The sequence below is a fragment of the Neolamprologus brichardi genome, chromosome 7 (genome assembly GCF_056152115.1).
Source record: "Neolamprologus brichardi isolate AB-2024 chromosome 7, ASM5615211v1, whole genome shotgun sequence".
NCBI lineage: Eukaryota > Metazoa > Chordata > Actinopteri > Cichliformes > Cichlidae > Neolamprologus > Neolamprologus brichardi.
The window spans coordinates 42,812,434-42,839,848 of record NC_142110.1 but is presented as its reverse complement, the minus strand read 5'-3'; the positions used below and the strand labels follow the sequence as shown (position 1 = coordinate 42,839,848).

Here is a 27,415-nt window from a genome sequence, read left to right as displayed (position 1 = left end):
AAAAAGAAGGAAAAAAGACAGACTGTGCACTCTCACAATCAACATTTAAACACACAAAATCTGCAAATTCTGAGTTCCCGTGATCTTAACTAAGCTGTCTTATGATATCCTGCCTATGGGGACAAGTCTGATAGACACTTCCACAGCAGTAGATCAGAATTTTCAAAAATGCAATTTTAAAGAAAAGTTCATATCAGGGATTCTCAACTTGTGTTTTTTTCTAGGGGCACTCTTGCACACTCTTTCACAATGATATGAGGCTGATCATAATAAACAATATTATTTATCAGATAAAAATGAAAATGGCAGCATAAAGGCCCTCACTCATCTTTGATTGAAAGGATGGATGGATGGAAACACAAATGGAAAAACAACTGCCACATACACATGATCAGATGGATAGATAGATGGATGTTTTGGTATAGAGTGGTGTTGAGGGACTTCTTCAAATAACATGAGTGTATTTTCTATCAGTTATCAGTTCAATTTTAGAATACATTTCATGCTCACTTGCTAGATCTACTAATCCAGTTCATAAAAAAATGTGATTGAGTATCATATGATCAAGCAGTTATTCTGTTTTCCCAGTGAAACGGTTGCAGTGAGGCTAAAAATGAATAACTCTCAAATTAACATGCATGAAAAATTCTATTTTCATGCTTGTTAAGTATCATCATGAACAAATGAGATGTGCTTTAAACTGGCATGCTTTTGTGTGAAACAATTTTCCAGCTGCTCACCTGTTTGCGCTGCACGATCGTCTCCTTAGTGGTTGCCGTGGCAACAATAGCCCTGTTGCTCCCTGGACTGAGCTGCAGGGACAGAGAGAGCCCAGACACCAACTGCACTCCGAGCTGTGTCACACTCACTTTATCATCCACCACCCTGATGCTCGTCTCAGCCAGGACCGCTGACGTCAGAGGGGACAGTACCTGCAACAAGTTCATCCTTCTTCCAGTTAAAGATGGATATTGCACAATGCTCACACCACACTCACACACACACAGTAAATAACTCACCTGTACAGTGGTAGTGCCCACAGCCCTTCCTTGCAGCACCACCCCATCCTGCACCCTAGCTATATCCGGATCTGCTATGTTTAGAGAATAGCGTACAAGGTTGGTCACATCTATCTGCCAATCAAAACAAACAGGAAAAAAAGGATAAGCACTGTGTGGCAAAAGGTCAGGTGACTTTTAATCATAGTTAGCACAAGCATATAGAGAAAACCTATCATCCTCTTCTTTTGAAATGTGACAGTGTATAATTACTATGACTTCCCTATACTTACAAAGCATGAAACTGAAGAATGGGCATGTCAAGCCTTATAAAACCTGCTGACAAGTGAGCTTTATTTGGAAATGTTAAAATGCTTGTACCTGCCAATCAGAACCCAGAAAGTATTCAACTGTTTTTTCCCCAGTTAGCGGGTCTGGCAGTGCCTCAGTGTCAGGCTGGGCTACAAAGGGTGTGAGCACCCTTACTGTAGAGTGCTGATACTGTAGCATGCAACCCCTGCCTTTCCTCATCTCCTCCTCTTCTTCACTGTCCCATGTAGACCTGACACACAAAAAAAAGCATAGGGACACAATGAGCTACACGTTTCTTGCAGACAGATGGATATAGAAGGCCTGTTTTAATATGTTTAAATATATACAGTAGTAGACAGTCAGCACAGGTTATCAAAATGACTGCAAGCCTTATAAATATATATGTGTTGCAGTTAAGAGTGGAGAAATTATACCAACAAAGCCAGACTTGCTATCTCTAACTTCTTCCAGTGGTGTACATACAACTGACACAAAAAAAAAAATCATTTATTTATTCTTTAACAATAAGGACTGATAAGCTGAAGAAAAACCGAAGACCAGCAGTGAAGCTGCTGCTATTATAGAGGCACGATGCATGCTGAGTGACCTTTTCCGCTAAATGAATTGAAGTTAAATTAAACAGGATCCCACGGCTGAGTGGTTTGTTTATGGGTGATAGAGGTTAAGCTGTGAACCATCCTCAAACCCCTCAGCAATGATCATATAATTATCAGACACGCAGCTGGTCTGTCACACACTGCACCACAGGTGTGCTGGAGGGTTGGAGAATATGTTTTTACACTGCAGGCGCAAAGTTGCTGTCAAGAGCTACAGTCCCAATAAACATCATTATTATATAGCCTAAGGTGAGAGCTTAACGTGATGGAAATGCTGCTTAAATCAGCGTGACTCAACATCAGACAGCAAAGTTACTTTAAATCTAGTTCATGAAAATGATCAGCATCTTGCTGGCCTTCCATATGCAGGGAATGAACAGGACTTATTTTTGCTCCATCACATACATGTACTAGTTCTGTTCAGAACTTTTGAGCCACCCCTCATTTCTTTATATTTTGCTACCAAGGAGTCAGATTTTTTTGTACTTTTTAAAAGTGGTCATGAGAAATATTTCTCCGGGCTTTCTGGAAGTCTTTCAGAGTTTTTTGGACATTGGCTGCTTTTTCACTTCTTCTATATCCAGTTATTGAACTTCATAATACTGACCTATGAATCATTCACCCAGGATGAACCAGGGTTGTGTCTGCACATAAAAACTAAAACTTAGGAAAGAAATTGTTTGAAATTGTGTCCTTAGGCACTTTGTTACTAGCTGCCTATCACAAAATACATTATTTGTTCCCATTTCTTTTGATTGGTCTAAAAAATGTCAAAGATAACACAGTTTAATAGGCATTAAAATAATATTTTTGCACCAAACAAGTGATTCCCAAAGAACTATAAACCAAAACTTGGCACATCACAAGGTGGGTGTGCAATGGACAAGTGTAGAACAAAAGAATAAGTGACATCCGTAAAAAAAACCCCAAAAAACACTACCTACAAGAAATAAACAGTATCTGAAAATCACATCCACCAAAGACCTGAAACAAGGCCTGAGAAATGCATCTGGCCCTTCAGCAGATCCATCTACTATTTACTGAGTCTTTCAATCTTTCATGAAGCCATTCTCAAAGGAAACAGAGAGAAAAGGCTGAATAAACTTTTTTTATACAGCACCGTTCACAGGTCAAAAACTACAAAGTGCTTTACAATAAAAACAGGCATAAGAAACACAGAAGATAAAAACATAAAACAGAATATATATATATATATATATATATATATATATATATATATAACATCATACAACCTAAAACAAGTTAAAAGCCAGTCTGAATAAATGAGTTTTCAGCTGCTTCTTAAAAGAATCAGCAGAATCAAGACAGCACAAACAGAGGGAGGGAATTCCACAATCAGGGACCCACAACTCTAAAGGATTTATCCCCTCTGGTCTTAAAATGAGTTTGTGGGATTGTTAACAGCCTTAGACTGAAAGATCTCAGACTGCGAGAAGAGGTGTAGGATTCTAGAAAGTCAGAAATATAGGCTGGGACTTGACCACGCAGGGCTCTCTGGTACAGAAAACAGCAGAGTTGTGTACCAACTGGAGACGGTCAAGATCCTCTTATTCAAACAGTTGAAAAGGCTGTTACACTAATCACGATGAGATGAAATAAAGGCATGAATAATCATCTCTAACTCAGCTTTTGACACAAGAGTTCAAAGTTTAGAAATATTTCTAAAAAAAACAGTTTCTCATTAATCCACGAGACTGGCTCTCCAATGGCATGGCTGAATCAAGCATAATACGAAGGTTTCGGAGGTTTGGTTTGACAGAGGTATGCCAAGTTACACAATAAGTGGTTTAAAAATGTGTGGCAACAGAGAGTGACGAATCCAAATCTGGACATTTTTGGTTAAAATGGTTGTCAATATGTACAGAGGAGTTCAAAAGAGAAGTGCAACAGTGAATTTCAACAGCCACCTCTAAAAAATGGTGGATGCTCTGTCACAGTTTGGTGCTACATTTCATTCAGTGCTGTTGGGGATCGCTTTAAAATTGACTGAATTATGAATGCAGAAAAGTATATCCCTGTCAACCAGTAAAATTTGTGCAGGTTACAGAGACTTTACTAGATCACCTGCAAACTGACAAACTGCAAATTTTGGATGTGGTCAAAAAATGCCTGTAAATGCCTTCTTTTATAGTTTAAACCCTAAATATGCATTTTGGCAGCATCTTAGGGATTTAAGAAATCGACACGCTGTAAACTGTTATGATGTGTGAATGCTGGACTGTCAGAGATGGGATGAAGAGAGATAAATAAAGCTTTCATGGGTACCCATACTTCCAAACCTTTGATAACACAAGTACTTGACCATGCCAAGCCGCTGTTTCCTCTTAAAAAAATCTTTGCAATTTTTCCCCCGAACAACTATTAGTTGATTCTTCTTTAGAACCTGTGAACAACTAAGGTTGAAAACTCTGAACCACGACTAGAGTTGGTTGTCCCGAGACTGGTCTTGGTCTTGAGACCACTTTTACGTGGTCTTGGTCTTGTCTTGGTCTTGGATTCCTCAGTCTTGTCTCGGTCTTGCTGTCTCAGATCGACACAGTGGTTGGGAGATTTGGAGTCAACTGTATCCATGACACACAACTTAACGTTCGATAATGTGTCATGCGCAAAAGCATCGGCTCTAAGAGCCGTGCTTAGAGAGTGCTTTGTAGTGAATCAGAAGAGTCGACTCCCATTGAGCGAGAGCCGGCTCCTCACTTAATTTCCTTTCACTGCTCAGCTCTCACACAGTGGCTCAGCTATGCTCCAAGCCCTCCATATTGTGGCCAATCATATGCGAGAATATAGGATAATATCATTATGTGGAAAACAGAGAGGGTGAGAGACGTGACAGTCAAGTGGAGCGTGCGTCTGTCCTCTCAGTGAGTGAGACAGTAGACAGCGATGAGGAGGGCTGTGCGAGTGCATCGCAAAAACACATAAATATGCCTGACACCCGTAAACGAAGCAGCATCTGGCTGCAGTTTAAGACTTTTTTGTCTCGGTCTTGGTTTTGGTCTCGTCTCGACTTTGTCTTGGTCTTGACTCGGTCTGACTTGGTCTTGTCTTGGTCTCGATAACCTCTGGTCTTGGTATTGTCTTGGTCTTGGTTTAGGTGGTCTTGACTACAAGTCTAACCATGACTTCACAGGTTATACTGTAGATTTAGCAATACCATCTGCATCTGAGATAAATGAAGAAACCTTTGACTGCCCTTCAAGAAGTCTGGAGAAGCTAAAAACTTCTTAATTATAAGAAAGCTGTCTAAGAGAGTTCAGGCTGTGCTGACAGACAAAGTGTTCATACCACCTATGAGTTTCAAGCTCATTAGAACTACGCAAACTCTGTTTTTGCTCTTGATACTGTATTTCCATGTATGTTTGGACATGTTTTAATAAATCACTGCAAGAAAAATGTAAAGAAATGAGAGATGGTAAAAGACATTTGCACAGTGATGTATATTTTGCCCTTGATTTTTAAGATTTCAGAGAGTAGCTTTTAGAAACACTGTACCACAAAACTTTGAGATTTCTATGTTTCCTCACTTTTCAATTCGTTTTTTCAATAACCCTTAAACCAGCACGCCTTTTTAGGATTGCTAGGCTGCAAATCAATAATCACAGTATTAGTGTTAATTAAACAGTATAAGTGTTCATTGATTACAAGTGTTTTACATTCTACAAGTGTTTAAGAGTTTATTTTGAAACCAAAAGAGAGTGAAAAACATGCTGAGGTGAAAAATTTCCATGAATCTACATAGTTTTTTAAGATATAAACATATGAAAAACCCATAAGAAGTCTGACCTTAAGTTTTGCCTGCATTATATTATCTATCTATCTATCTATCTATCTATCTATCTATCGAGAGAGAGAGAGAGAGAGAGAGAGAGAGAGAGAGAGAGAGAGAGAGATTAGTGTATTCCACAGTATAGGATGGAAAATAACATTGAGCACCTTTATTACTTGCGAAAGTGAGAGAAAAATAGAGAATAGTCAGTACAATCACTGTTGAAATTTCACAATACTGACCTAATGTCCCTTTGAGCCCAGAGCTGGGTAGTGAATGTTTTGGGAAATGACAGCCCATCAGGTGGCCATCATCATTAGTATTGAGTGGGGAAAATAGTGACTCGTATTGAGTAAAATCCCACTAACCTTTACCTCCAGGGCAACTGCGTTGCCTTTACACTCGCCTGCTCACTAATGTACCAAACACAGATGTGATGTTGTTTGCTATGACTGACTGTAAAGAGTGCACAGATGGATATTAGAAACACACCACTCAGTATAATGTCATTCAATTCAACACCACCATTAACAGTCTCAACATGTACCAGCTGATTGTTTCTGAGCCAGTGTCAACAAAAACATTTAAAAAAAACAAACAAACAACACAGCAAAGATTTCTTACAGGTTAAACATCAACTTCAGACTTAAACCTGGTTTTTATCTGAAACAGCAGTAATAATAGAATAGCACTTTATTGTGCCATATATATGTGCAGTGAATTTGTGGAGGATGGTGTTAGCTGTGGTAGGAAACAGACTTCCATTCCTATATGTCACATGCCTATGACGTATAGGTCAATGGGAACAGCTTTAGGTCTTGGCCTCTGTAAACATGTTGGGTCATATTGAACAAAAGATTAAGTCTGTTTTGTAACTCCTGGTAATACCATGCTTCAAAATGGAGGATTCTCTATCATATAAAAATTGTTAATCGCAAGTTGCTAGCCAATGAGTGCGTGGTTTCACAGTCAGACCTACCGCTCTCTACATCTTGTTTTTACTCGTCTTTTGCAGTCAAGGTGGCAGAAACACTCACGCCAAGGCTTATAAACAACACTTTGGAAGCCAGTCGTGACATCACTTTTATTCTTCTCTATGCTATAGATGAGGTTAGCCAACTATTGATGATGCATAAGTAAACTTTCATGCAGAAAAAAGCTTTAGGATTTGACTCAGTACTTCAAAGCAAAGTCTTAAGGTGTGTTCACACCGAACGCGATGGACGCGAATAGAGCGTCAGGTTTACATGTAAAGTCAATGGAAAAGCGCGATGACACGTGTGAAACGCGCGTCAGTGTAGCGCGTCTGGCGCGTTTGACTCGCGAAAAAAACCACGCGCGTGAGTTTTTGTGTTGCATTTTGTGCATACGCGCGTTTCGCGTCTACCGCTCGAGTTGGAAAAATCTGAACTCCAGCGTCAAATCGCGCCGCGACAACCAATCAGAAGCCTGGTGACGTGGCTCTGACCTAGGTCAAAGGGGCAGATCCAGCCAGCCCTTCATACTTCATTCAGTATGGAGGAAAAGCTCATCAGTGCCGTGGCTAATCACCCAGAGCTATATGATGCTAGCTACTACGTCTACCGAGACAGGAATAAAAAGGACCTAGCTTGGAGACACATAAGTGAGGAGATCGGGCAACCTGGTAAGTTCATTCCTTCTTCTTTTTAATTTTCAGACTGACCCGATGAAGCCGCGCAAAAGCTAGCAAGCCCGCCTACTGTCCCGCTATTTTCCCACTGATGTACAAATACCTTTCCGCTAACAAGATAATGGGTTTATTCAGAGGACATCTGCAGGAGAAAGTGGAAGAGCCTCAGGGACACTTATAATAAGGAGAAGAAGACAGAGAAGGAGAAGAGGAGTGGGTCTGCAGCAGGATCGGGGAGAAGATGGGAGTTCTTCGCGGTCATCGGGTTTCTGGACCCCCTACTCACCCCGCGGGAATAAGTGGTAATATGGCGCGGACCGTGGAGAACTTCTCCCCCGAGGACCAGGGACAGCCCGAAGAGGCAGCAGGGGAGTGTCAGTCAGAAGGTATGTTTACAGTGAATTAATGTAGGCAGTTAATTTATGCGTGTTGTCATACAGGAATATATTTTGTTTATTAATAAACGGTATACAGTAGTCCCGCTGTTCATCCGTCACTGCCTCGCCTTTTCGCTGATTTTTTTTTTTATTGCACCGTACAGCTTTCAACAATGCGCATTGCATTCTGCAGCCCAAATGACAAATCTCCTCCCTGTCGTGTCTCCTGCGCTTGCCAAACTTATCATGTTTGGTTTTGATAACCATCACGTCCAATAGAAAAAACAGCACAAAAACACTCATGACTATGACCCTCATTCGGAAATAGACACCTGGACCGGGAGCAAAAAAGGCGCACAAAAGTGGCGCCGCAGACGGAGAAAAAGCGTGGCATAATACTTTTACGTTTTAAAATCGACAAAGGTTTGCACTTTGAGAATCAACTTGTGAGAACTGTGACTACTGTTCATGTGCTGCAATAAATGAGAGACCACTGTATATAATAATAAGTATATAAGTATATATAAGTATATAATAATATGATATTCTCTATGACTATTGTCTTCAACCTGTTAACATTTAATATTGTCTTGATAGAGTCAAGTAATCATGCAGCAGAGTGCTCCCCTGTCTCTTCTCCTGGCTCCCCAGTCCCTGGTCCCTCAGCTCCTGCTGCTGCACCCACAGGTATGAACATCAAGCACTGACAGCTTTTCACTTGCTTGAATTCCCTTGTGATCACCTTTACTAAATATCTACAACCAATCTGTTTATAGCCTGTTTTTTTCAATTTTGAAAATGAAAATCTAGTAGCAGCCTTCTCATTACTTTGTGTTGTTTTGTGCTGTGTTTTACAGGCCCACAGAGGAGGACAGCTCGAAGGCGGTCGAGGGACGGGTCCCAGGACGGTCCATCGGCGGTGGAGCTGGCCATCCTGGAGTCCCTAAAGAGGCCACGCCCATCTCCAACAGAACATTTCCTCCTCGGCCTTGTTCCTGTTCTGGAGAGCATGCCGCCTCAGACACGAGAATTCGTGAAATTTCAAATTTATAAATTAGCTTTTGAAAACAGCACAGCTGTGTTAAATTTGGAAACATTGGACCCTAATGATCAGTAGTTTTCTGATGAGGCAGCAGGCTCTCCAGGGCAGAAACAATGTTCTTATTTTTCTCCTCCTTCTCCCTGGTACTCTTCCACTCCAAGCTGGGTCCTTTTTATTCCTGTTTCTCTGTAAATAGTTAAATTTCATATATTTATGTTTAATGTTTTTGTTACTGAATTTATATATTTTTTCAAATGAACATTTATAATGACAAATGTCTCTGTTCTACTACACAGCAAATATTGGCACCCGACTTGACACAAGTAGAATTTATTTCATATTATACTAATGACAAAACATACTAATACAGTGGGATGCAAAAGTTTGGGCAACATTGTGAAAAGTAATTATTTTCCTGTACAAATCATTGGTTGTCACAATAAAAATTCTCAGTTAAATATATCATATAGGAGACACACACAGTGATATTTGAGAAGTGAAATGCAGTTCACTGGATTTACAGAAAGTGTGCAATAACTGTTTAAACTAAATCAAGCAGGTGCATAAATTGGCAACACAAAAAAAGAGAAATGAAATAAATATTTAGTGTATATCAATGTGTGTGTCTCCTATATGATATATGTAAGTGACATTTTTCATTGTAACATCGATTCATACAGGAAAATAATGACTATTAATAAGGTTGCCCAAACTTGCACCACACTGTATATAGGAACATAGTGAAGACAAGTTACTTAAGAGAGTAAAAAGAGGTTAGTTTATTTTGGAGTAGAGCTCCATTTATTAAGAAAAATTTAAAAAGACAGGAACACTCTTTAGAGGTTTGTGGGTGGCTCTTACAAGAGCCGTTGTGGGGAAGTCACTCGGACTTCAAACAGGCTACTCCTTTGGTTGCCAAGACACAGCTCCCTCTGCCGAGAAGTGAGCCATGAATTTCTCCCTCACCAGGACAGCCTCTCTGGAGGAGTTGTTTGCTGGCAAGGAACCTGGACAAAATTGTTTAAAATGAGTATTATGTGTACTGCAGTTACAAAATACATTATTGAAATTCCAAAATTACAAATTACAAAACATAAATCTTACATAAAACATTTTGTAATTATAAGGATAATTACATGATATATATTAGATATAATCTAAAACAGTCTGCGGTGATTATATACAAATATTCAACTATCCCAGAATTAAACCAGGTCTAAATAAAAAGGAGTGAGTATCACTACAAAGGTTAACTCACAGTGGTCCTAATGCTACAGTTTGATATCAGCAAACACCGAGCGCATACATTGATATGACACCACAGCCATGCTATCGTTGCAAACACTGATAACAGCATAAATTGAATTAAATCGGGACTTGATGAGACCTTCTGAGTATCACTAGAAATATTATAAACAGTCGTCTCCATACCACAGTTTGCTATCAGTAAACACCGAGTGCATTCACTGTTAGCATAGCACATCCATGTTAGCAGTGTATAAATGGATGGTTTAGCATATATTAGCACAGGTATCAATAAAGGACTACCGTATTAAATACTTTTACTAACCTCAGGCAGATGGACAGGCGCTCTGCAGGTGGGATTGAGCGCCTGTAATTGGTGTCTAGGCGGGCGATTCTGGGACCGACGCGGGAAAGCAGGTCCTCAAACTGGCCGAGTGAAAGACGGTGATATCGCTGGAATCGGCCGTCATCCAGGCGCAGCTCCTGGAGCAAATGGTGAAACTCACCAAACTGCTCACGCCTCTGGAGGATCTGATGGACCCAGGTACGGCGAGGACGTCTTTTACGCCGCTGCTCTGCTCTCCACAGTACATAGAGAAGGGAGACTCTCTCTTCAAGCGCTAGCTCGACAGCTGCCATCTTGCAAAGATACCGTCAAAATATGATATTTTGACGCGCGATGGATTTTTCTTGGACACGCGTTGAGGCGCGAATGTGCACGCGTCAAATTAGGGGCGTTTTTGTTCGCGTCCATCGCGTTCGGTGTGAACACACCGTTACAGGTAAGGCAGGTGACAGAAGGTAACAGAACCCCAAGGAACAATAGATGTACGGCAGTTGGTCAGGCCTTACCTCCTGTTTCCAGTAGTAACGGGAACCCTCCAGCCTTTGATCTGGCTAAGCTCAGGGTCAGCCACATCAATACGCAAGGGAAGACGGGGCATCCATACACTCATCTCCAGCTGGGCACTCAGAAAACCATATGTAAAGTTGAGCATTATCCTACTTTTCCCTCTGGTTTCCTTCCCATTTAGATATACATAGCTGCAGCGCTCTGACACCTGGAAAGAAAAATAGAGAAGAAAAATAAAGAACAAAGGCCTCAAGAAGTATGTCTTGGTTCACAAACTCAAAGTTGCTCGAAAACTTATGTAAATATACCGAACAAGAAAGTTATTTTAAAATGTACACAGGAATCACTTGACCAGAACTGGGACTGGACTGTCATCTAGTGATGTGAAATCAATATTCTCTGGATGTACCCTGGTGAAGGTCTTTTAATGTAAAGCCTATGCAAACTGAATAAGTTTGAATATATGGATGATGAGAGGGTAAAGGGGACAGAGCCGCCAAACCCAATAAGGCAAAACCACACACATAGCAACATTTTATTAATTTCACACCACTTTCAAAGTCTGGCCTGGGAATTGCAGCGTGTTTGTGTTTATGTCATGTAAATTCACATCTGTGGTCTCTATGAAACTGTTACTGAATGTAAATTAGCTCTCCTTTATGACTGTTCCTGTAATGCCTTACTGTAGGTTGGAGTGCCACAATCCCCACCAGCGAGCGCAATGAGGTGAGACACAGCAGTTGGTGTGTTTTATTTAAGATTGGAGGCCTATCTCCACTGCCGCCGTACTTATCTTAACAAACCAGTGGCTCCACAAAGGTAATTGGAGAGCACTAGACTGGAGAATAGAATGGAGCACTGGAGAGAGGGAGGCAAAAAGGAGGAGGGAAAAGTGAGGAAAAAGCAGGAGGAATGAATTCTGAAGCAAGTCGAGCTGAACTCTCATGGAAATGATGACAGGGGGCAGTTCATCATGCTAACTGTTCATGACTCAGATTTCTTGGGCAGCTCTCCAGTTCAACTTCCTCTTCTATAGTCAGCAGACGATTTGACGGTGGAAGATGAGGGATGCCATATCTACTGCTAGCAAATAGATCAAACGTATTTCTTTTTAACTTACCACCCCTCATCTTCATGTGATAGCACAGGAAAGAATGCACCAGTTGTAAATGTTCACCTACCTCATTGATCCTTTATCCGACTTAGATAAATGACTGTCTGTGGGCCTGAACAGTGTGTATAAACATGATTTTCTTATTTTTTTATTTTTTTGCAACATGTTGCTAGTCAAATAGTTATGTTGTCACTTTATTAGCCTACATATGTTTTCAATTATCTGTATAATGTGCAGACTTCAAACTATCGATTTACTAGATTTACTATTTATCATGTCAAAAGTTGCAGAGCAGCCCACAATTTTAAGGGGTGAAGATACAAACATTAATTCAAATTTATTCCAGCAAGGGACAAGAGTGTGACAGAAAAAAAAATACAGGCCAGCAACAACTACCCACACCCTGATATCAAAGCTTACCAAGCATGTGGAAAAACATAAACTAACCCTAATTAAAAGGTGGTAGCAAAAGATCCTTATAACCAAACTGGGTGTATGTTGTCCATAACCAAGAAACTAAAGCTTGATATTTTAAAGAGCCAACAAGTAGCAATTATACAATCACATTACATTTTTCAGTGATATAGTAATATAAACGTACTGTATTGCTTTACTAAATCCAGTATCCACATTACAATTGTAGTTATGTTATCACATGTGTCATAAAGCTTCAGTTATCTACATGATAGACCGCTAAATATACAGTCCAATATGCCTTTTCTCCTCCTACACACTGCACTGCACTGCACGATAAGAAAAGAGCACAATAATAAAGCACAAACTATGTCCAGGACAGAAAAAAGCTGCGCTATACTGCTAACACAACGCTGGTTCTTTGCAAGCATCTGCACACACTGCATACAAACACAAAGCTAGCAAAGAACTCTGTTTGATGAAGCTGAGTGCATGCTGACTTGCAGCCCAGCAGCCCGAGTTTCAGCAGGTAACAAATAGAGTGATGTGCAGTCAGGTTTGTATACGGCGTTTCTCCCTGCACATGTTTTAAAGTCACTTTGGGAATGTTTTTAACTTCTTAACAAACCTAAACAATGACAATTTATTTTAGGCTATGTTGCAGAGTGCATTGAATTACCTCCACTGGGGAGTAGTTAAGTAAGAAAATGCATTACTTTTAAGAAAAGTAATGAGTAATGTGTTACATCAATTATAAATAATACGTTATTTCTGTGTTTATTAAATGCCTCTCAAGCCAATTCAAACAAAGGCCTAACAAAGTCATCTCCCCGCCTCCCCCTCTCCTACTATGACTAGAAAGGGAAGCAGGGGGTTTCTGAGGGTGTGAGGTGTAAGGAGCACTCGAGGAGATCAGAGGCACACAGTGGCATTGCCAGCTGTGTGAATTTGTTGCAAGGAAGGCATCAGGAGGACCGCTTGACCCTCATTTATTTTTAAAACAAAGATATTGCCTTGGATTTTACTGGAGTCCAGACAATTAAATATGCATAAAACTTGACTCATGACACGTAATTTAAAATACTACAGGGATTTGTGGGTCCCGCTTACAGTGTATTGTGAGAGACATGAGAAAACGCTACCTGAATAAACTCATTCCACTCCATAAACTTTTACTGTGTATTTACTTATTACTTTAGCATGCAGTTATAAAAAGATAATTGGAAAGTAGGACAAGAAGGATGTTAACTGGAGGAAATTGAAATTGCACAATTAGATATTCTTTATACTGCAGTTTTATTCTTTTAACTGTGCATCTTTTCTTCTGTACTTCAGCCTATTGCATATTTCAGCCTATCAGATATATTTCAGAGCAATGAATTTTACTGCAGTGCTCAATAATAGTGAATGTTTTATCTACCATTCCCAGCTTGTGTTGTTTTCTGTTGATCTCTGTTTGGGAGACTGCTGAAATGTGTTGGAATGGGCAGTCCATGAACTTCATGTTGTGTTAATTGCTTTCTTTCTGTTACATTATTATGCTTCCTAAATTCACCATAAAACTATTTCAGGTTAGAAGGGTTTAAAAAAACAAACTATGTATCAATGCATTAGTAAAGTACTACATGAAAAGTGTTCATTCTTCCTCTTCGCATCATGAGACAAGAATGCATGCATTAGAACTATAGGATAAAAGGTCAGTATAATATTTTAACACAAAAGACTAGCTGTGTTCAGCCTGGGTGCTGGATACATATATTAAGTTTATACAAACACGGTTTATACAGACAGGAACACATGGTATTTTTAAAATCTCTAACATGACATAGGAGGATTTTATGAGGTAATTCCAGGAATCGTCTAAGGTTTTGACCAAAAACAGAGAAGTTGATGGCCTGCTTGAAGGACAACAACAATCTATCAGTTGCAGTAAATATGGAAAAACAGCAATATTTATTTTAGGATATATAACAACAACACCCAGAAACCCTCATGTCCTCACTGGGCCAAAGTTTATTTAAAGTGGACAGAAGGAAAGTGGAAATCTGTTCTGTGGTCAGACCGATTGAATTTTGAAATTCTTTTTGGAAAACATGGCACATCTGGAAGGGCACCATCAATATAGATAAAGGTGTTAGAGCAACATATGATGTGTTCAGGGAAGACCTTGCATATTTGAGAAAGACAACCACATACTGTAGCTATTCCAACAGCATGATGTCAAAGTAGAAGAGTCCAGGTGGTCAGCGTGCCTGTCCACAGTCCAGACCTTTCAGCTATTCAAAACATTTGGCCCATCTAGAATAAAAAAATACAACAAAGAAGACCCCAAACCAGAGCAGCTATAATCCTATATCAGACAAGAATGGCACATTTCTCTACCAAAGGTCCAGCAATTGGTCTCTGCAAGATTAGGAACAAGCCAGAGTTTTAAATGTGTTAATGTGTTGGGATGCCTAAAAATATCTAATGTGTTTTTTTAAGACTGCATTGAAGAAATATGTTAATTCAGATATGCAGCATGAAATTATCCCACTGGTCACAATTATGTATTCTCAAAATAAGAAAAATAAAAAAAAATACATTAAAAATAATAATAATAATAAAAATGATGGCTGATTATTTCAAAGGGTCAGTAATGGCATACTGCATTATTACAGTAATCGCAGTAAGAAAACACACAATTAGCATAAAGAGAAGAAGTAATGCGCCTTCATTTTCACATAACAATCCACTGATGGTGTATCTACAATAACTATTTCACATGCAGGACTAAAAAACAGGCTGCATCGGCCTATTACCACTGCAAGTTTAAAGATCTAACTGGTGCAGAAGGGGTGAATGCTATGGGATTCCCTCTCAGTGCTTGCAGGATCAGAAATCCCAGATTCATTGATTTTTGGTGACTGCTCGTCATTGTCCCAAGAGAAATGTTCCCCCGTCTGTAAAACTGGTTGAAATCTCACTGTTATCCTAGTGTCCAGCATGGCAACACAGGAAGGGAAGAGTTTCAGAGTAAAATAAAATTAGATATGAACGGTTGTTTTGGATATGAAAGATATAACATAACCTCGAGTGCTTTGTTTGATTACAAAATTGATTACATTTAATTTTCCCTCCAGTCCTTTATACAATGCCAATGCATCCCATATTTTCTGTGTACGGGATAGCGCATAGGTTTGTTTTGGAAAATGTGTAATATAGCTCCATCTGCATATACTTCATACAACTGAATTCCCCAATAAAGGTTCAGTCTGTTCCGCTTATGCTATAAAGAGTTAAATCTGTGGTTTTAGCCCTCAACTTCACCCAGTTAGTGGTATTGCATTAAGAGAGTCGGTGACTACAGGAAGCATAAGGTATTCATTCAGAGACACATAATAACTGGATTCAGTTGATACAGAAAATCATTACAAACGCAGTCTCACTCTCTTCAGCTCTTTTCTCACTCTCTTACTGTTTACTTACTGCCTTACACTCAGCCCATGGCAGGTCAGCTGTCTGATAGAAAATAACAAAAATCTTTCTAATTTTCCAGTTCTTCTCCGTCACCCTCACTTCTTTTTCTGTCCTAGTAACATGAATCCATTGCACAAAGGTCAAATCACTTAATGACTGAGTGGTGTGAGCATAAGCTTGTGCTATATTGGAAGAGGTTGCTTTTATCTGTAATACTTTAGCACACACTGACACACTAGAGTTGGGCTTGTTGTGTGTGATGCCACAGTGACAGTGGATGTCTTAGAGGCATATACCAGAACGATTCATGAACTATTTCTTTTTTTTGTATTAAAATTCACTTTCACTTTTTGTGCAAATGACTCCTGATTTTCATTCAATTCAAAACAGTATCTACATCGATTGCATCAATCCTTCAATTACATCTGCTGTAATAACTGCATTAGCTGATGTAGCTATTTTTTTATGTAATTATTTATTAATCGTGCATAATACAGAACTCATATACACAGTTAACACTATGCGTTCTAGCTTAGGTTACTTATTTCATAAAAAGCCAAACACACTAACCAGAAACATGAGAAATCATGCTAACAGTTTTCTTGACTTACCTTGAGCACATCCTCATCTGTAGATCTACAGTTGGTGTAGTTGGTCACGTCAGTGACTGAACCACTGGCCTCAACAGCGAGAGTTTTCACTGGGACTGAAACTCTTTTTCCTGTCAGTACTGCAGTATTCAATATATCTGCGTTCTGGGCAAAAAAAGAAGGGCAAATAAAGCACATGCTAGCAGTCTAGGCTAACACAACATCATGGCTTTTTTGGTGTTGTGTACAAAGAAACAGAGCCACACAGTTAGTAGTTTGGGAATCATTTGTTAACATTTTTAGCCTAATTCCTAGATATTAGCTGAAAGAGTGAAAAGAGTCACGCGCTTCCAAAGGGATGAATCTTTGCTCTAACCATATTCCCAAAACATCCAGCCCCTCTTGCAACACATCAGCCGCAGAAGAACATGCACTTTTTGACTCTGGATCTTTTTTAAAGATTATTTTGTATCGTTTTAGATTCAAGATTCTTTATTTGTCACGTGCACGGTTATACAGGTATAACACGCAGTGAGATGTGACCTGATACGCTCCTCGACCGTGCAAAGAAAAAAAGAGAGAGACAGACAGAACTTTACAATATTATAGTTATATACTATAACTATAGTAATTATAGTATATTATTATTACTTTAACATGATTGTCAAGGGAGTGTCGGAGAGCAGAAGCAATGTACCAGATCTGTAAATTACACTAACATACAGGTACATATTTTAATTATCAGTCTGTCGCAGGGCTTACACACACAGACAAAAAAAACCCAGTTGCGCTCACATTCACACCTATGGGCAATTTAGACTGATCAATTAACCTATCCCCAATAACTGCATGTCTTTAGACTGTAGGAGGAAGCCGGAGTCCCCGGGGACAACCCACGCAAACACAGGGAGAACATGCAAACTCCACACAGAAAGACCCCGGCCTGATGGTGGAATTGAACTCAGGACCTTCTAGCTGTGCGACAACAGTGCTAACGACCGTGCCACCGTGCTGTCGTATTAAAACCCATACACACATATTTTTAATTCTAAGTTCATTATTAAGTGAGTTAAGGTATGGGGCAAAATGACACTTATATTCAAACACCATGTTGTTGCCTTTTTCTTTTCTTTTTTTTAAAATTTTTTTTTAATAATAAGGAACTCAGTAGGAAAAAGTCTTTGGCCAACATTTTGTCATGGTCTTGGATTTTCAAGGCTGTTTCTGAGCTTGTTCTGGACTCATTACTCATTCTTTTGAATTTATGAAATGTTGGAGTTTTCTATTCTGAAGAGAAACAGAATTTGTTATTTTTAGTTTCTGGTTCTTGTCTAGTCTCCAAGTTTTGTTATCCTTTTGTTATCCCCATTCATGTTCCCATGTTTATCCGGTCTCTGTTCTATCTAGCTTTCCTGCCTTATTAAGTTAATACGTGTCCCTATGTTTATCCATTCCTATTCCCATATTCTTCTGTTTCATCCTTTTGTCTGTCAGTCATATTTCCATATGTGTTTATCTCCAGTCCCAGTGTCAAGTTCACATCTCAGTCTAGATCTCAGCGTATGTGTGTGTTACTTCCTGTTCTATTTTGATAGTCTCCTGTCTCGTGTGTGTGTGTGATGTTACGTTCTCCTCTTGTCTCGTCAGTCAGATTCTGTTCAGCTGTGATCCCCAGGTGTGTCCACTCTGGCCTAATCTCCTCTTGTGAATATATTGTCTGCATCGCCCTCTGTTCTCTGTTGCATGTCAGTCTGCTGAGTCCTGCATCTGGGTCCACACCTTGTTTGCAATAAACCCACAATTCGTAAGAAACTTTCATGACCCTGCTAGACTATCATATCATACATGTTTTACAGTCATCACTGTTATAGCTGTAGGAACAGCAATGTGAAGCAAGACCAAGTGTTACCATGAGTAAATGATCAAAGCACACATTAAAACTGGTTAAATGTCCTAAAAACTTCCCCTCGATGACAGTATGACTGTGTCACAAACACACACCTGGATGAAAATTCCCTAATTCCTGTAGTGCATTATATTGCCCACAGATCAGCACTAACACAGACTAACACCTAAACCTGATTACATGTCTAACCTTCTAACCTATTTTCCCACCTTTTACTGTACATCGTTGTCAGTGCAGAGCAGCAGCTTATCCCGCAACTTGTCATCTAGCCTGATGCAGCTTTAATTTTACACTTTAACTCCTCCTTCTACACAGATTTACAAATACATCCCAGTTTATAAGATCTCTGAATATGTCTTTTTTTTAAGGCAGAGGCGTTGTGTGTGTAAGAAGCTTTGGCTGATCAGTAGTGGGGTTTTTTATCTCTTGATACTTGCGAAATAAAGTGCCAGGCGTCGCTCGGCAGATGTTCCCTGACAGCTTCACATTCTGAACTCTGCTGGCTTGACAGCTGCTGACCGCAATTCCAAAAGGACATGCTCTAGTTCAGACTCCAACACTGACCCAAACATAAGCCACTGGATCAGGGATAGCAGAAAATCAGAAAGCAATAGCTTCATTCTGTGGTGATGCCAGTGCCACACTGAGAGGTCTTGATGGTCGATGTTACCATAAGCAGAAACCTGGTTTCATCAAGTTCAGCTAAAGTAGTTCAGCTTTGTTTTTCATGTGATTTATGAAAAGAGGTGTTTGTTTTCACTCTGCTGCAAACTCTAGCATTATTTGTTTATTCATTCACTTCTCGAGTATAAGTGGTAAAGGAATGAACGCTACAGTATAAATCATATTCTGATGGGGGTTTTTTTTGGGGGGGGGGGATTGCTCCCAGACATTGTGATTCATGTTTGTTCGACAGTCACTTGAATGAATGTTAGATTTTTATGATATTCCATTGGTTCAATTTTTTTTCAAAGCTGTGAATATGCTGGGGATGATTCATGGTCTTGTAATAGTTGTTTTTGTATGACGAGAGCTGCGACCTCCTTGTGAAAAAGGCCAGTTCACTCCACTGTTGGAAAAAGGGCATTTTCCTCAAGTGAATTATGCAAGTGACAGATGAAACATATAGTGTTGGCTTTCAAATGATACTTGAAATTACAGTTACCGTAAAATAGACGTGTGGATCATCTTTTAAGGACAACTGTAGAGTAGAGCTACTTTGACATTTTAGAGAGTTTTCTTTCGAAATGTTTTGAGATTGCAAGTGGCAGCAGGGAATCAGTGAAAGCATGTTGAATATTTATGCACAATACTGTGATCAAAGGGGAGACCCACAATGAGTTGGCATGGAAGAAAAACTAAACAAAGGAAGACTGGTCACAAAAGCAACTTGCTGACAACATGACATTCATTTCATTCTATTCAAATACAAAATACAAAAATTTATGACAGTTTCTACTATTTGATTGAGCTGACTTTCAAAAGATTTTAAGGTTTTTGTCCTCTTTATATCTTTGCAGTGTGATATGACGACACTAATTAAAATGCTAATTACCGCGTTTATTGAACCTTGCAAATGAGTGCATCGGAAATGCTGACAGACTCTGAACACTTTCAGAAAAAAAAGACTATTTGTGCATGTTAAGTCCGGAAAATGTGGCATTTTTCTCAGCAGCCAAGAGTTCACTTTCTTGTGGCATTACCTTGCTATATATGATGCACATACCCATCTCATCTTGTTTATTCATTGAGAATATGAAACAGTTTTTTTTCTTTGAACCAAGGCAGTAAATGCCAATTTCATAGAGACTGAGTGAAGTAGCTGGGGGCTCTTGCATGCTCTGATATTGCCCTGTGATAAAGTTAAATGCCCTGGCAGATTGCCTAATCAGGTATCTGACTTTAAGCCTTCCACTTTCTTTGCTATCAGTATTAATAAGAGTACAACCGATTGAATAAATAATTCAATACAAAGCCTGAAGGCTACGCAACATCTTTAAATCACAGTCATGAATAAAAACAAAGTAAGGCATAGATGAATGCAAACAACTGTAAGATATGTGAAACATGCATAATCTTATACACATAGATTTATGCTATAGTGTGATATTTCAAATAAATATACTCCAATATACGTTATGCTAAAACAATTCTCACCATCACCAGCGGTGCCAGCCCCACGTAATCTCTCTGGGTGGTGTAGATCCGCGTTACGCCCACATCCTTCACATTCCCTGGCAACTCCAGACGCCAGGAGATGGTCTGACTTTCAACCTGCTGTGAAACAGCTTTTGGTACAAAGTCCAGTTGTAAAACCTCCAGAAGGCCCCTGTTTAGAGATACAAAAAATTATATTTAAAATGAGTTTAGGCAAATTAAAGCAAGCCTAAATATGTTTTGGTGAAGAGCAGTCAGCACAATTGTGTCTATTTTTTTTTTTTTACTACTGACTGACTAACTGCAGGTGTGGATTTAATGCTTAAGTTTAATATTTCATTTTTGTAGAATATGAGAATACATATTACATATCAAGGTTGTAGGGAACATTTAGCAAATAGCAAATTATTACCACTTAATTAACAAAGCCAGGTCATAATCTTTTATCAAGCATGGCTGTAGCTAAGTAATATCACATTGAACTTTATGTGACTGGGGTAATGTTATTGGGTTATAATAGGCCACAAACTTGTGGTAACAATAGTATAGTAATATTCTGCTAACAATATAACAGCCTGCTTGCAATAAAATGGTCTCTTTATATAATTTTATTCATTTCATATGCTGACTTGTGTTAGTAACCTCATAATAATAAGGTAATGCTGGTTGATACTTAACATATTAGGATCCTATCGTATCATGTTAGTACCACATGTCCAATATGGACTAAAATCTCCTTTGAATGTTTCCAGCATCTTGTTGAATCTATGCCACATAAAATTAAGGCAGCCCTGAAAGCCAAAAGGGAATCCAACCCTGTACTAGCAGGGTGTACCTAATGAAGTGGCTGGTGAGTGTATATAATGTATTGATTGTACACTCACTCACATAATGCAGCTTTCCTACTAAAAATGGTCCAAGTGAAAAAGGAGCTTAGCTGTAGTGAATAGTCAATAGTGTTCCTTGGAGAATAAAATGGGGGGAAATCAGAAAATTAAATGGAGAGAGCTTAATCTGAACTCTGTGAAAACCCACATGTTATGTTGGAAAGTAAAGACGATACACATGAGGTCTCATTTCCATCAGCAGATGGAAGAATAAAGTGAGAGTGTGGAGAGAAGATTAAGTGAGCTGGCAGAGACTTCAGCCAAGTATTCTGGTCAAAGGATTGTCAAAGAAATGGGATGTGATGTTATTTAATGTTGGAGAGTGTGTAGGCATACCTGTCAGTAGGAAGAGATCAAAGGGAAAATGAAGCAGGGTGTGAATGGAAGTGTGGCACTTTGAAGTGGAGCAAAACTTTGCATAAAGCAAAACAATGAATCTCTACATGATTGAAACTTGAATTTTAAAAGGATGAACAGTGTTGAAATCGGTGGTAAGAAAAAGCAATGCAAACACATACAGGATATACAGAAACGCTCGCACTGCATCAAAAGTATGCCAAGGACTGAGCGCTATACGATAACAAAGTGCAATGAACGAGGTCACGATGAGGTTATGTGAAGCACTCTAGGTCGCAACTGAAAACACACAAAACAAACTTTTTCATTTTCTTTTTGGGTTGTGCACAACTGTAAGCTTTGAAATGCTTGAAGATTAAAATGATTGATTATAAGGAAATCAAAGTGTTCTGCAATTGATGCTTTAGGCGGGAAAAACATGAAACATATTCAAGTGAAAATCTGTTTTCTGCATTTAAAGGGAAAGATTCTCGTGGGTAACATGAAGTTTGTCGCAGAAAATCGGTGAAAAATGTCGGCAATGACGACCAAACAAACTCAGCATTTTCTGCCTTTCTTTTTTTAAGTGGTAAATAAGCATAAATTAGAGTTAGATAAAAAGATTAAGCTTTTCTTAGTATAAACCAGCACCATGCCAACTTAGCTTAGTGTGAAGACTGACATTGGGGTGGGGGAAGTGGCTTGCCAGGCCAAAAAAAGGGGTTTAGCCCTTAACCCTCTTGGATTTTTGTACAGATTAAAGAGATACCATGTGGTAATCAGTGAGCGTTAGAGACACTGGTAAGTGGATTTTGTTACTTCTGGACAGAGTTAGGCTCACTTTTTCCTTCCATTTTGTCCCATATTCATTTGAAACTGTTATCAAAGAGGTGTCGAGCTTCTTATGCCAAACATACAATTTGACAGGAAAGTGTTTTTTTTCTCCATTTTTCATAAGAGCCGTGGAAAAGCATGAGTATAAAATATCCAAATAAGACACTAATATAAAAAGAGCACTTAAAACTCAGGTGCTGGTTGAGCTCACTGGGGTAAGAAGGCAACCCATATGCTGCAAGGCATATGGGTTTGATTCCACCCCAGTGCACTTCCTGCATGTTGTTACCCTGCTCTCTCCCCCCTTTTTCTCTCCGCTTCATTGTCCTTTCCAGCAGTAGAGGCTAAAAATAAATCTTAAAAAAAATGTCTAAAATGTCTAAAATTAATTCCAAAAGTCTAATCTTTTGAGACTTCTGAGACTGAAGAAGTCACTTGGATGAATGACAAAACGTTTCTCCCAGAAAACGCTACGTCCAGATGAACAGAATCAACTTTTGGAGGTTCTAATCTTTATGTGTTTTCGTGTAAGTAAAATAGAGCCGGGCAGATTTTAAACAGATTGAAATGATTCACAATGTGAATACCTTGAGAGAGAGAGAGTGTGTGAGAGCGAGACAGATAAACACAGGAGGGGTTTATGACCCTCTTTCCTAGAAACCATCTATGGAGAGGGGGCTTTAAAGCCATGGATGCATCATGACTTCAGAGCACAGTGATGGGAGTATGTGTGTGTGTTTGTGTGCATTTGCATGCGAGTGTGTGTTTGCAGGCCTTGCATGTGCGTATGTGTTCCCTAGTGGAAGCTCAGCACAAGAAACACGACTTGGAATATCTCTACTCCCTAATCTCCACTTCGGAACGTGCAAGCGCTTAAGCCCGGATAACGTGGCCATGATTATGGATTATTACGGATATGTGGGTCGGACGGATGGCGGGTGGTGTGTGTTTGTGTGGGCGGGGGTTGCTGGGTAGAGGTGGCTGCTGGTGTGTCACCAGCATCAGCATCAGGCACTACTGATGTATTCAGCTTGTGTGCATCGGGAAAAAGAGGTGGAGAAAGTTCTATGAATCCTGTTTTAATTCATCTGTGTTTACTGTTAAAATGAATGAAGTCTTTACTGATTTCTCATTTTTCAAAGCTATTTGACTGGTAAAGTCTCACAGAACTGGGGAAATGGGGGACTTTTTGTTTTATAGGAAGTTCAGAGAGAACCAAGATGAATTAAGATTATAAATGATCATAAATGTATAATTGCACAAAGTAATGTGTTTTACAGTAAAAAAAAAAAAAAAGAAAGAAAGAAAGAAAAAGAAAAAAGAAAAATAGAATATATTTATTTAAAGAAAAAAAGAGGTAAGTATTATACACACAAAACATGTTTGCTTATATTTGCATATGAGGGACTATGTGAAATTCATTTACATCCAGATATTAAAAAAGAGGATTTAAACACCACAACCAACAATATCAAAGTAGTTACCGTATATGATTGTCTGGATTTATTCTTTTCCCCCACAGTTTAAAGTCTTATTCTCTCAGTGTCACATGATGTTTTTATATGAAGCAGAGTAATCCTGCTAAGCAGCTTCTGATCATATTCTCGGTACTATGTTTACAGGAAACACAGGAAAATCTTGCTATGCATAGTCTCATATACATGATACGTAACAGCATTGTCACTATTGATCACAACACCTTTGCAGGGTTCCATAACATATTCAGGAAGTAATGGTTTTGTGAAACTGGATAAAGACAGTCTAATGGCCTCTAGTTGTTAAATCCCATGCCTGCTATTTTGGGTGGTCAGTCTTTACGGGACATAATTTTGTTATTGTTATTATTAATAGTAGTAGCAGTTATAGTAGTAGGAGTAGTATTACTAGTGGGAAGGAATAAAAAATTGCACCTGAAGAACATCTCATTTATTCTGAGCAGAAATTGGAGACACGCAGGGAGACACTCTTACCTCCTCAGAGAAAAATGTCTATTATATGAAAATGGATACAGTCTGTGCATCACCAAGCATAATACTGCTTTTTCTTCTCTTTTTTTTTCTTCTCATCTAAAAACATTCATTTTGCCCTGTGAAGTGAATGCAACACCGAACACACACTGTTGATCACTTTTCCTTCAGCGGTTATTGAAATCTCTATGACAATAGACGTCTCCACAGAATAAACAACGAGAAAAGATTGCTTCATGAGTGTGGAGAAACTGTGTTTTACGAAGGGTATGTGAAGGGTCTAGTGAAAACAGGCATATGCACTGTACGTGCAGTAGACTGACCTCTTTGCAGTGACAGCAACCTTCCTGCGGCAAACAACAGACACCGTGTTTGGAGCTGCTCCTCTGCCAGGCTCTACCACCATGTCCCACAGTGCTGAGTCACTGGGCCGAGCTGCACTGAATGACAGGCCCATCTTTACTGCAGCCCTGCAGCAAAGACATGCACATATAAATAGGACACTTAGTATAAAGTGCAACTTTGTACACTTTTGTAAAATGTCATAAAAACAAACACAGGACAGGGGATGTGCTGTGTAACAATAAAGAATTAGGAATGAAGAAAGCTCCATAATGTCTGAATCTTTTATTACAGAACATGATGCAATGCAATGATTTCCTTTTTTTTTTTTTTTTTTTTTTTTTTTTTTTTAACCTGTCCCGTTTGGCTCTTTTGCCATCAGAATTATTGTCTACAGGCGAAGAAAGATGCCCAACGGATTTTCTTTCCCAAATTGACCATCCCAGCTTTGCCGTAATGGTCCATTTGATTCACCATGCAATGATGCAATGATTTCCTGCTGTAAAGGACAACGTCGGGTTATACGGAATTGTTCTGACGCTCAAATGAAATATTTGAACTGTTGCATCTGTCTCTTTTTGGATGTGCAACAACAATATTTGCCATATCTTTTAGTATAATGTACACAGGTACTAAGGTTACTAAGGGTTGTGTGCACTTGATTGACAACGTGTGGGTTTTCTCTGCGATCTTTTGTGTGCTTTGCTGCTCGTATTATGTTGAACAAGGTGAGTCACTGACAAACTGAGTCACAGGTTGCTTGAAGGCTGAGAATTAGTGGGATTATTTAATTCCCATTAGCCATTAGAAGATCTGAAAATCAGTTAATCACATGTCTTACACACACAAGTGTGCTAAACGAGAAAAATCCTGCAAATCCAGTTATCACCACAAGCTTTGTTTTCTGTCAAACCATCCATCTGTCCATCCACCTATCCATCTTCTTATATGATGTAGGGCCATGATGGTAGCAGATTCAACAGGATATTCCTTTTCTTGGCAACATTTTTAGTTCCTCTTGGGGGATACTGTGGTGTTAACAGGCAAGATGAGATACACAATCTCTCCAGCGAGTTCTGGGTCTCCCCTGGGGTCTCCTCACAATTGGACATACTCAGAAAGACACCGCTAAGGGAGGCACCCAAGAGGCATTGTGGTCAGATGCACAAACCACCTCAGCTGGCTCCTTTTGACACAAAGGAGCAGCGGCTCCATGCTGACCTCCCTCTGGATGGCTGAGTTCTTTACCCTGTCTCTAAGGCTGCACCCAGCTAGATCATAAGTTCAGCCACCACAAGTGTTACAGATCTGAAAACTGAAAAGTGATACTTGGGGAACAAATCCTTCAGATCCCTGTTTGAAGTGCAATGATTGGCTAATTATATTATAAAAAGGAAATGAGTCTGAGAAGTGAAACCAATGCAGAAATCCTTAAACCTGCATTGTTTTTAGTGACCTGCAGATGAGGACTCCCTCTTTTTCCAAAAAGAAAGCAGTTAAGAAATCTATGGAGAAATTACTCTGATGCTCATTGGAAACTCCAAGCTTTGTGGAGGTTTTTAAAGTTTTTCCATGGACACTGGTTGCGTTTTCATTCATTTTCAGCCTAGTCAGTTCCCAAGGAACTGTTAGCTGAAAGTCTTGGCATGTTGTGCAGCTTGTCCTTAAAAAATCTGAGGAAAAGTAAATGACAAAAGAAGTAGCAAGCTTAAAACTTATCTATAGCAGATTTACAGTATCTGAGAGCCATATCCTAAAGAAGAAGGAAAAATTCCAGCAAAGAACTGACCCAAGAATTCAGAGATACTGTACATGTGGCTCTTTAATTGATCCATTTGCTGTTCACTGAAGCCTCATCAGAAATGGTCGTAGTGGAAGGGTAGCTGTTAAGAAGCCTTTCTTATGGAAGGCTAAACATGAAGATTCAGATCTTATGTTCAATTTGTTATAAATATGTGAAGTGGAGGTTAAGAAAGAGGTAAAATAATAATAATAATAATAATAATAAAAAAAAAAAAAAAAAATAATAATAATAATAATAATAATAATAATAATAATAATAATAATAATAATAATAATAATAATAATGGATTGCAAAACAAAGTGCACTATCAGTCATGGACTGGACTCCACAGATAGTTGACGTCAACATTACTGAAGCAGTGTGGGATCATCTTAAGAGAAAATGAAACAAAAGGCAGACAAGATCCAAAGAAGAGCTTTGAATGTCCTTCAAGAGGCCTTGAGAACTATCCTGAAGACTCCTTAAAGAAATTACAAGAAAGCTTTCCTAAGAGAGTTCAGTGTCAAAGAAAAGAGGTGGTCGCAAACTATAAAGAAATAATGAGTGACTCAAGGTTTTTGCAGAGTACTGTTCTGTTCACGATTTGATTTGTAAATTATGGCCCCGTGCAGAGCAAAGCAAATGCTAAACCTTTGTATGACATGGCCAGACATTTGTGAAGCAGACAGATTCTAATTTCAAGGATTCAGCAAGGTGCCAGCAATGTTCAAAGCGAAATTCAGC

At 39.1% G+C, this 27,415-nt stretch overlaps 1 protein-coding gene across 2 annotated transcripts in view; it reads right to left on the bottom strand.

Annotated features, from left to right (window-relative positions):
• The window catches only part of si:dkey-1d7.3 (transmembrane protein 132D), a 38,567-nt gene that overhangs the window by 3,618 nt on the left and 7,534 nt on the right, over nucleotides 1–27,415 (bottom strand). Inside the window, exons 3-9 of one of the 2 annotated variants that reach the window (XM_006788752.3) lie at nucleotides 24,870–25,016; nucleotides 20,523–20,694; nucleotides 16,481–16,624; nucleotides 10,882–11,090; nucleotides 1,380–1,560; nucleotides 1,020–1,133; nucleotides 741–932 (exon numbers count right to left, since the gene is read on the bottom strand). In XM_006788752.3, the coding sequence (XP_006788815.2) occupies nucleotides 741–932; nucleotides 1,020–1,133; nucleotides 1,380–1,560; nucleotides 10,882–11,090; nucleotides 16,481–16,624; nucleotides 20,523–20,694; nucleotides 24,870–25,016 (1,159 nt within the window). Of the gene's footprint in view, nucleotides 1–740; nucleotides 1,134–1,379; nucleotides 1,561–10,881; nucleotides 11,091–16,480; nucleotides 16,625–20,522; nucleotides 20,695–24,869; nucleotides 25,017–27,415 lie in introns of both variants that reach the window. The other variant, XM_087844461.1, reaches the window with a different exon arrangement.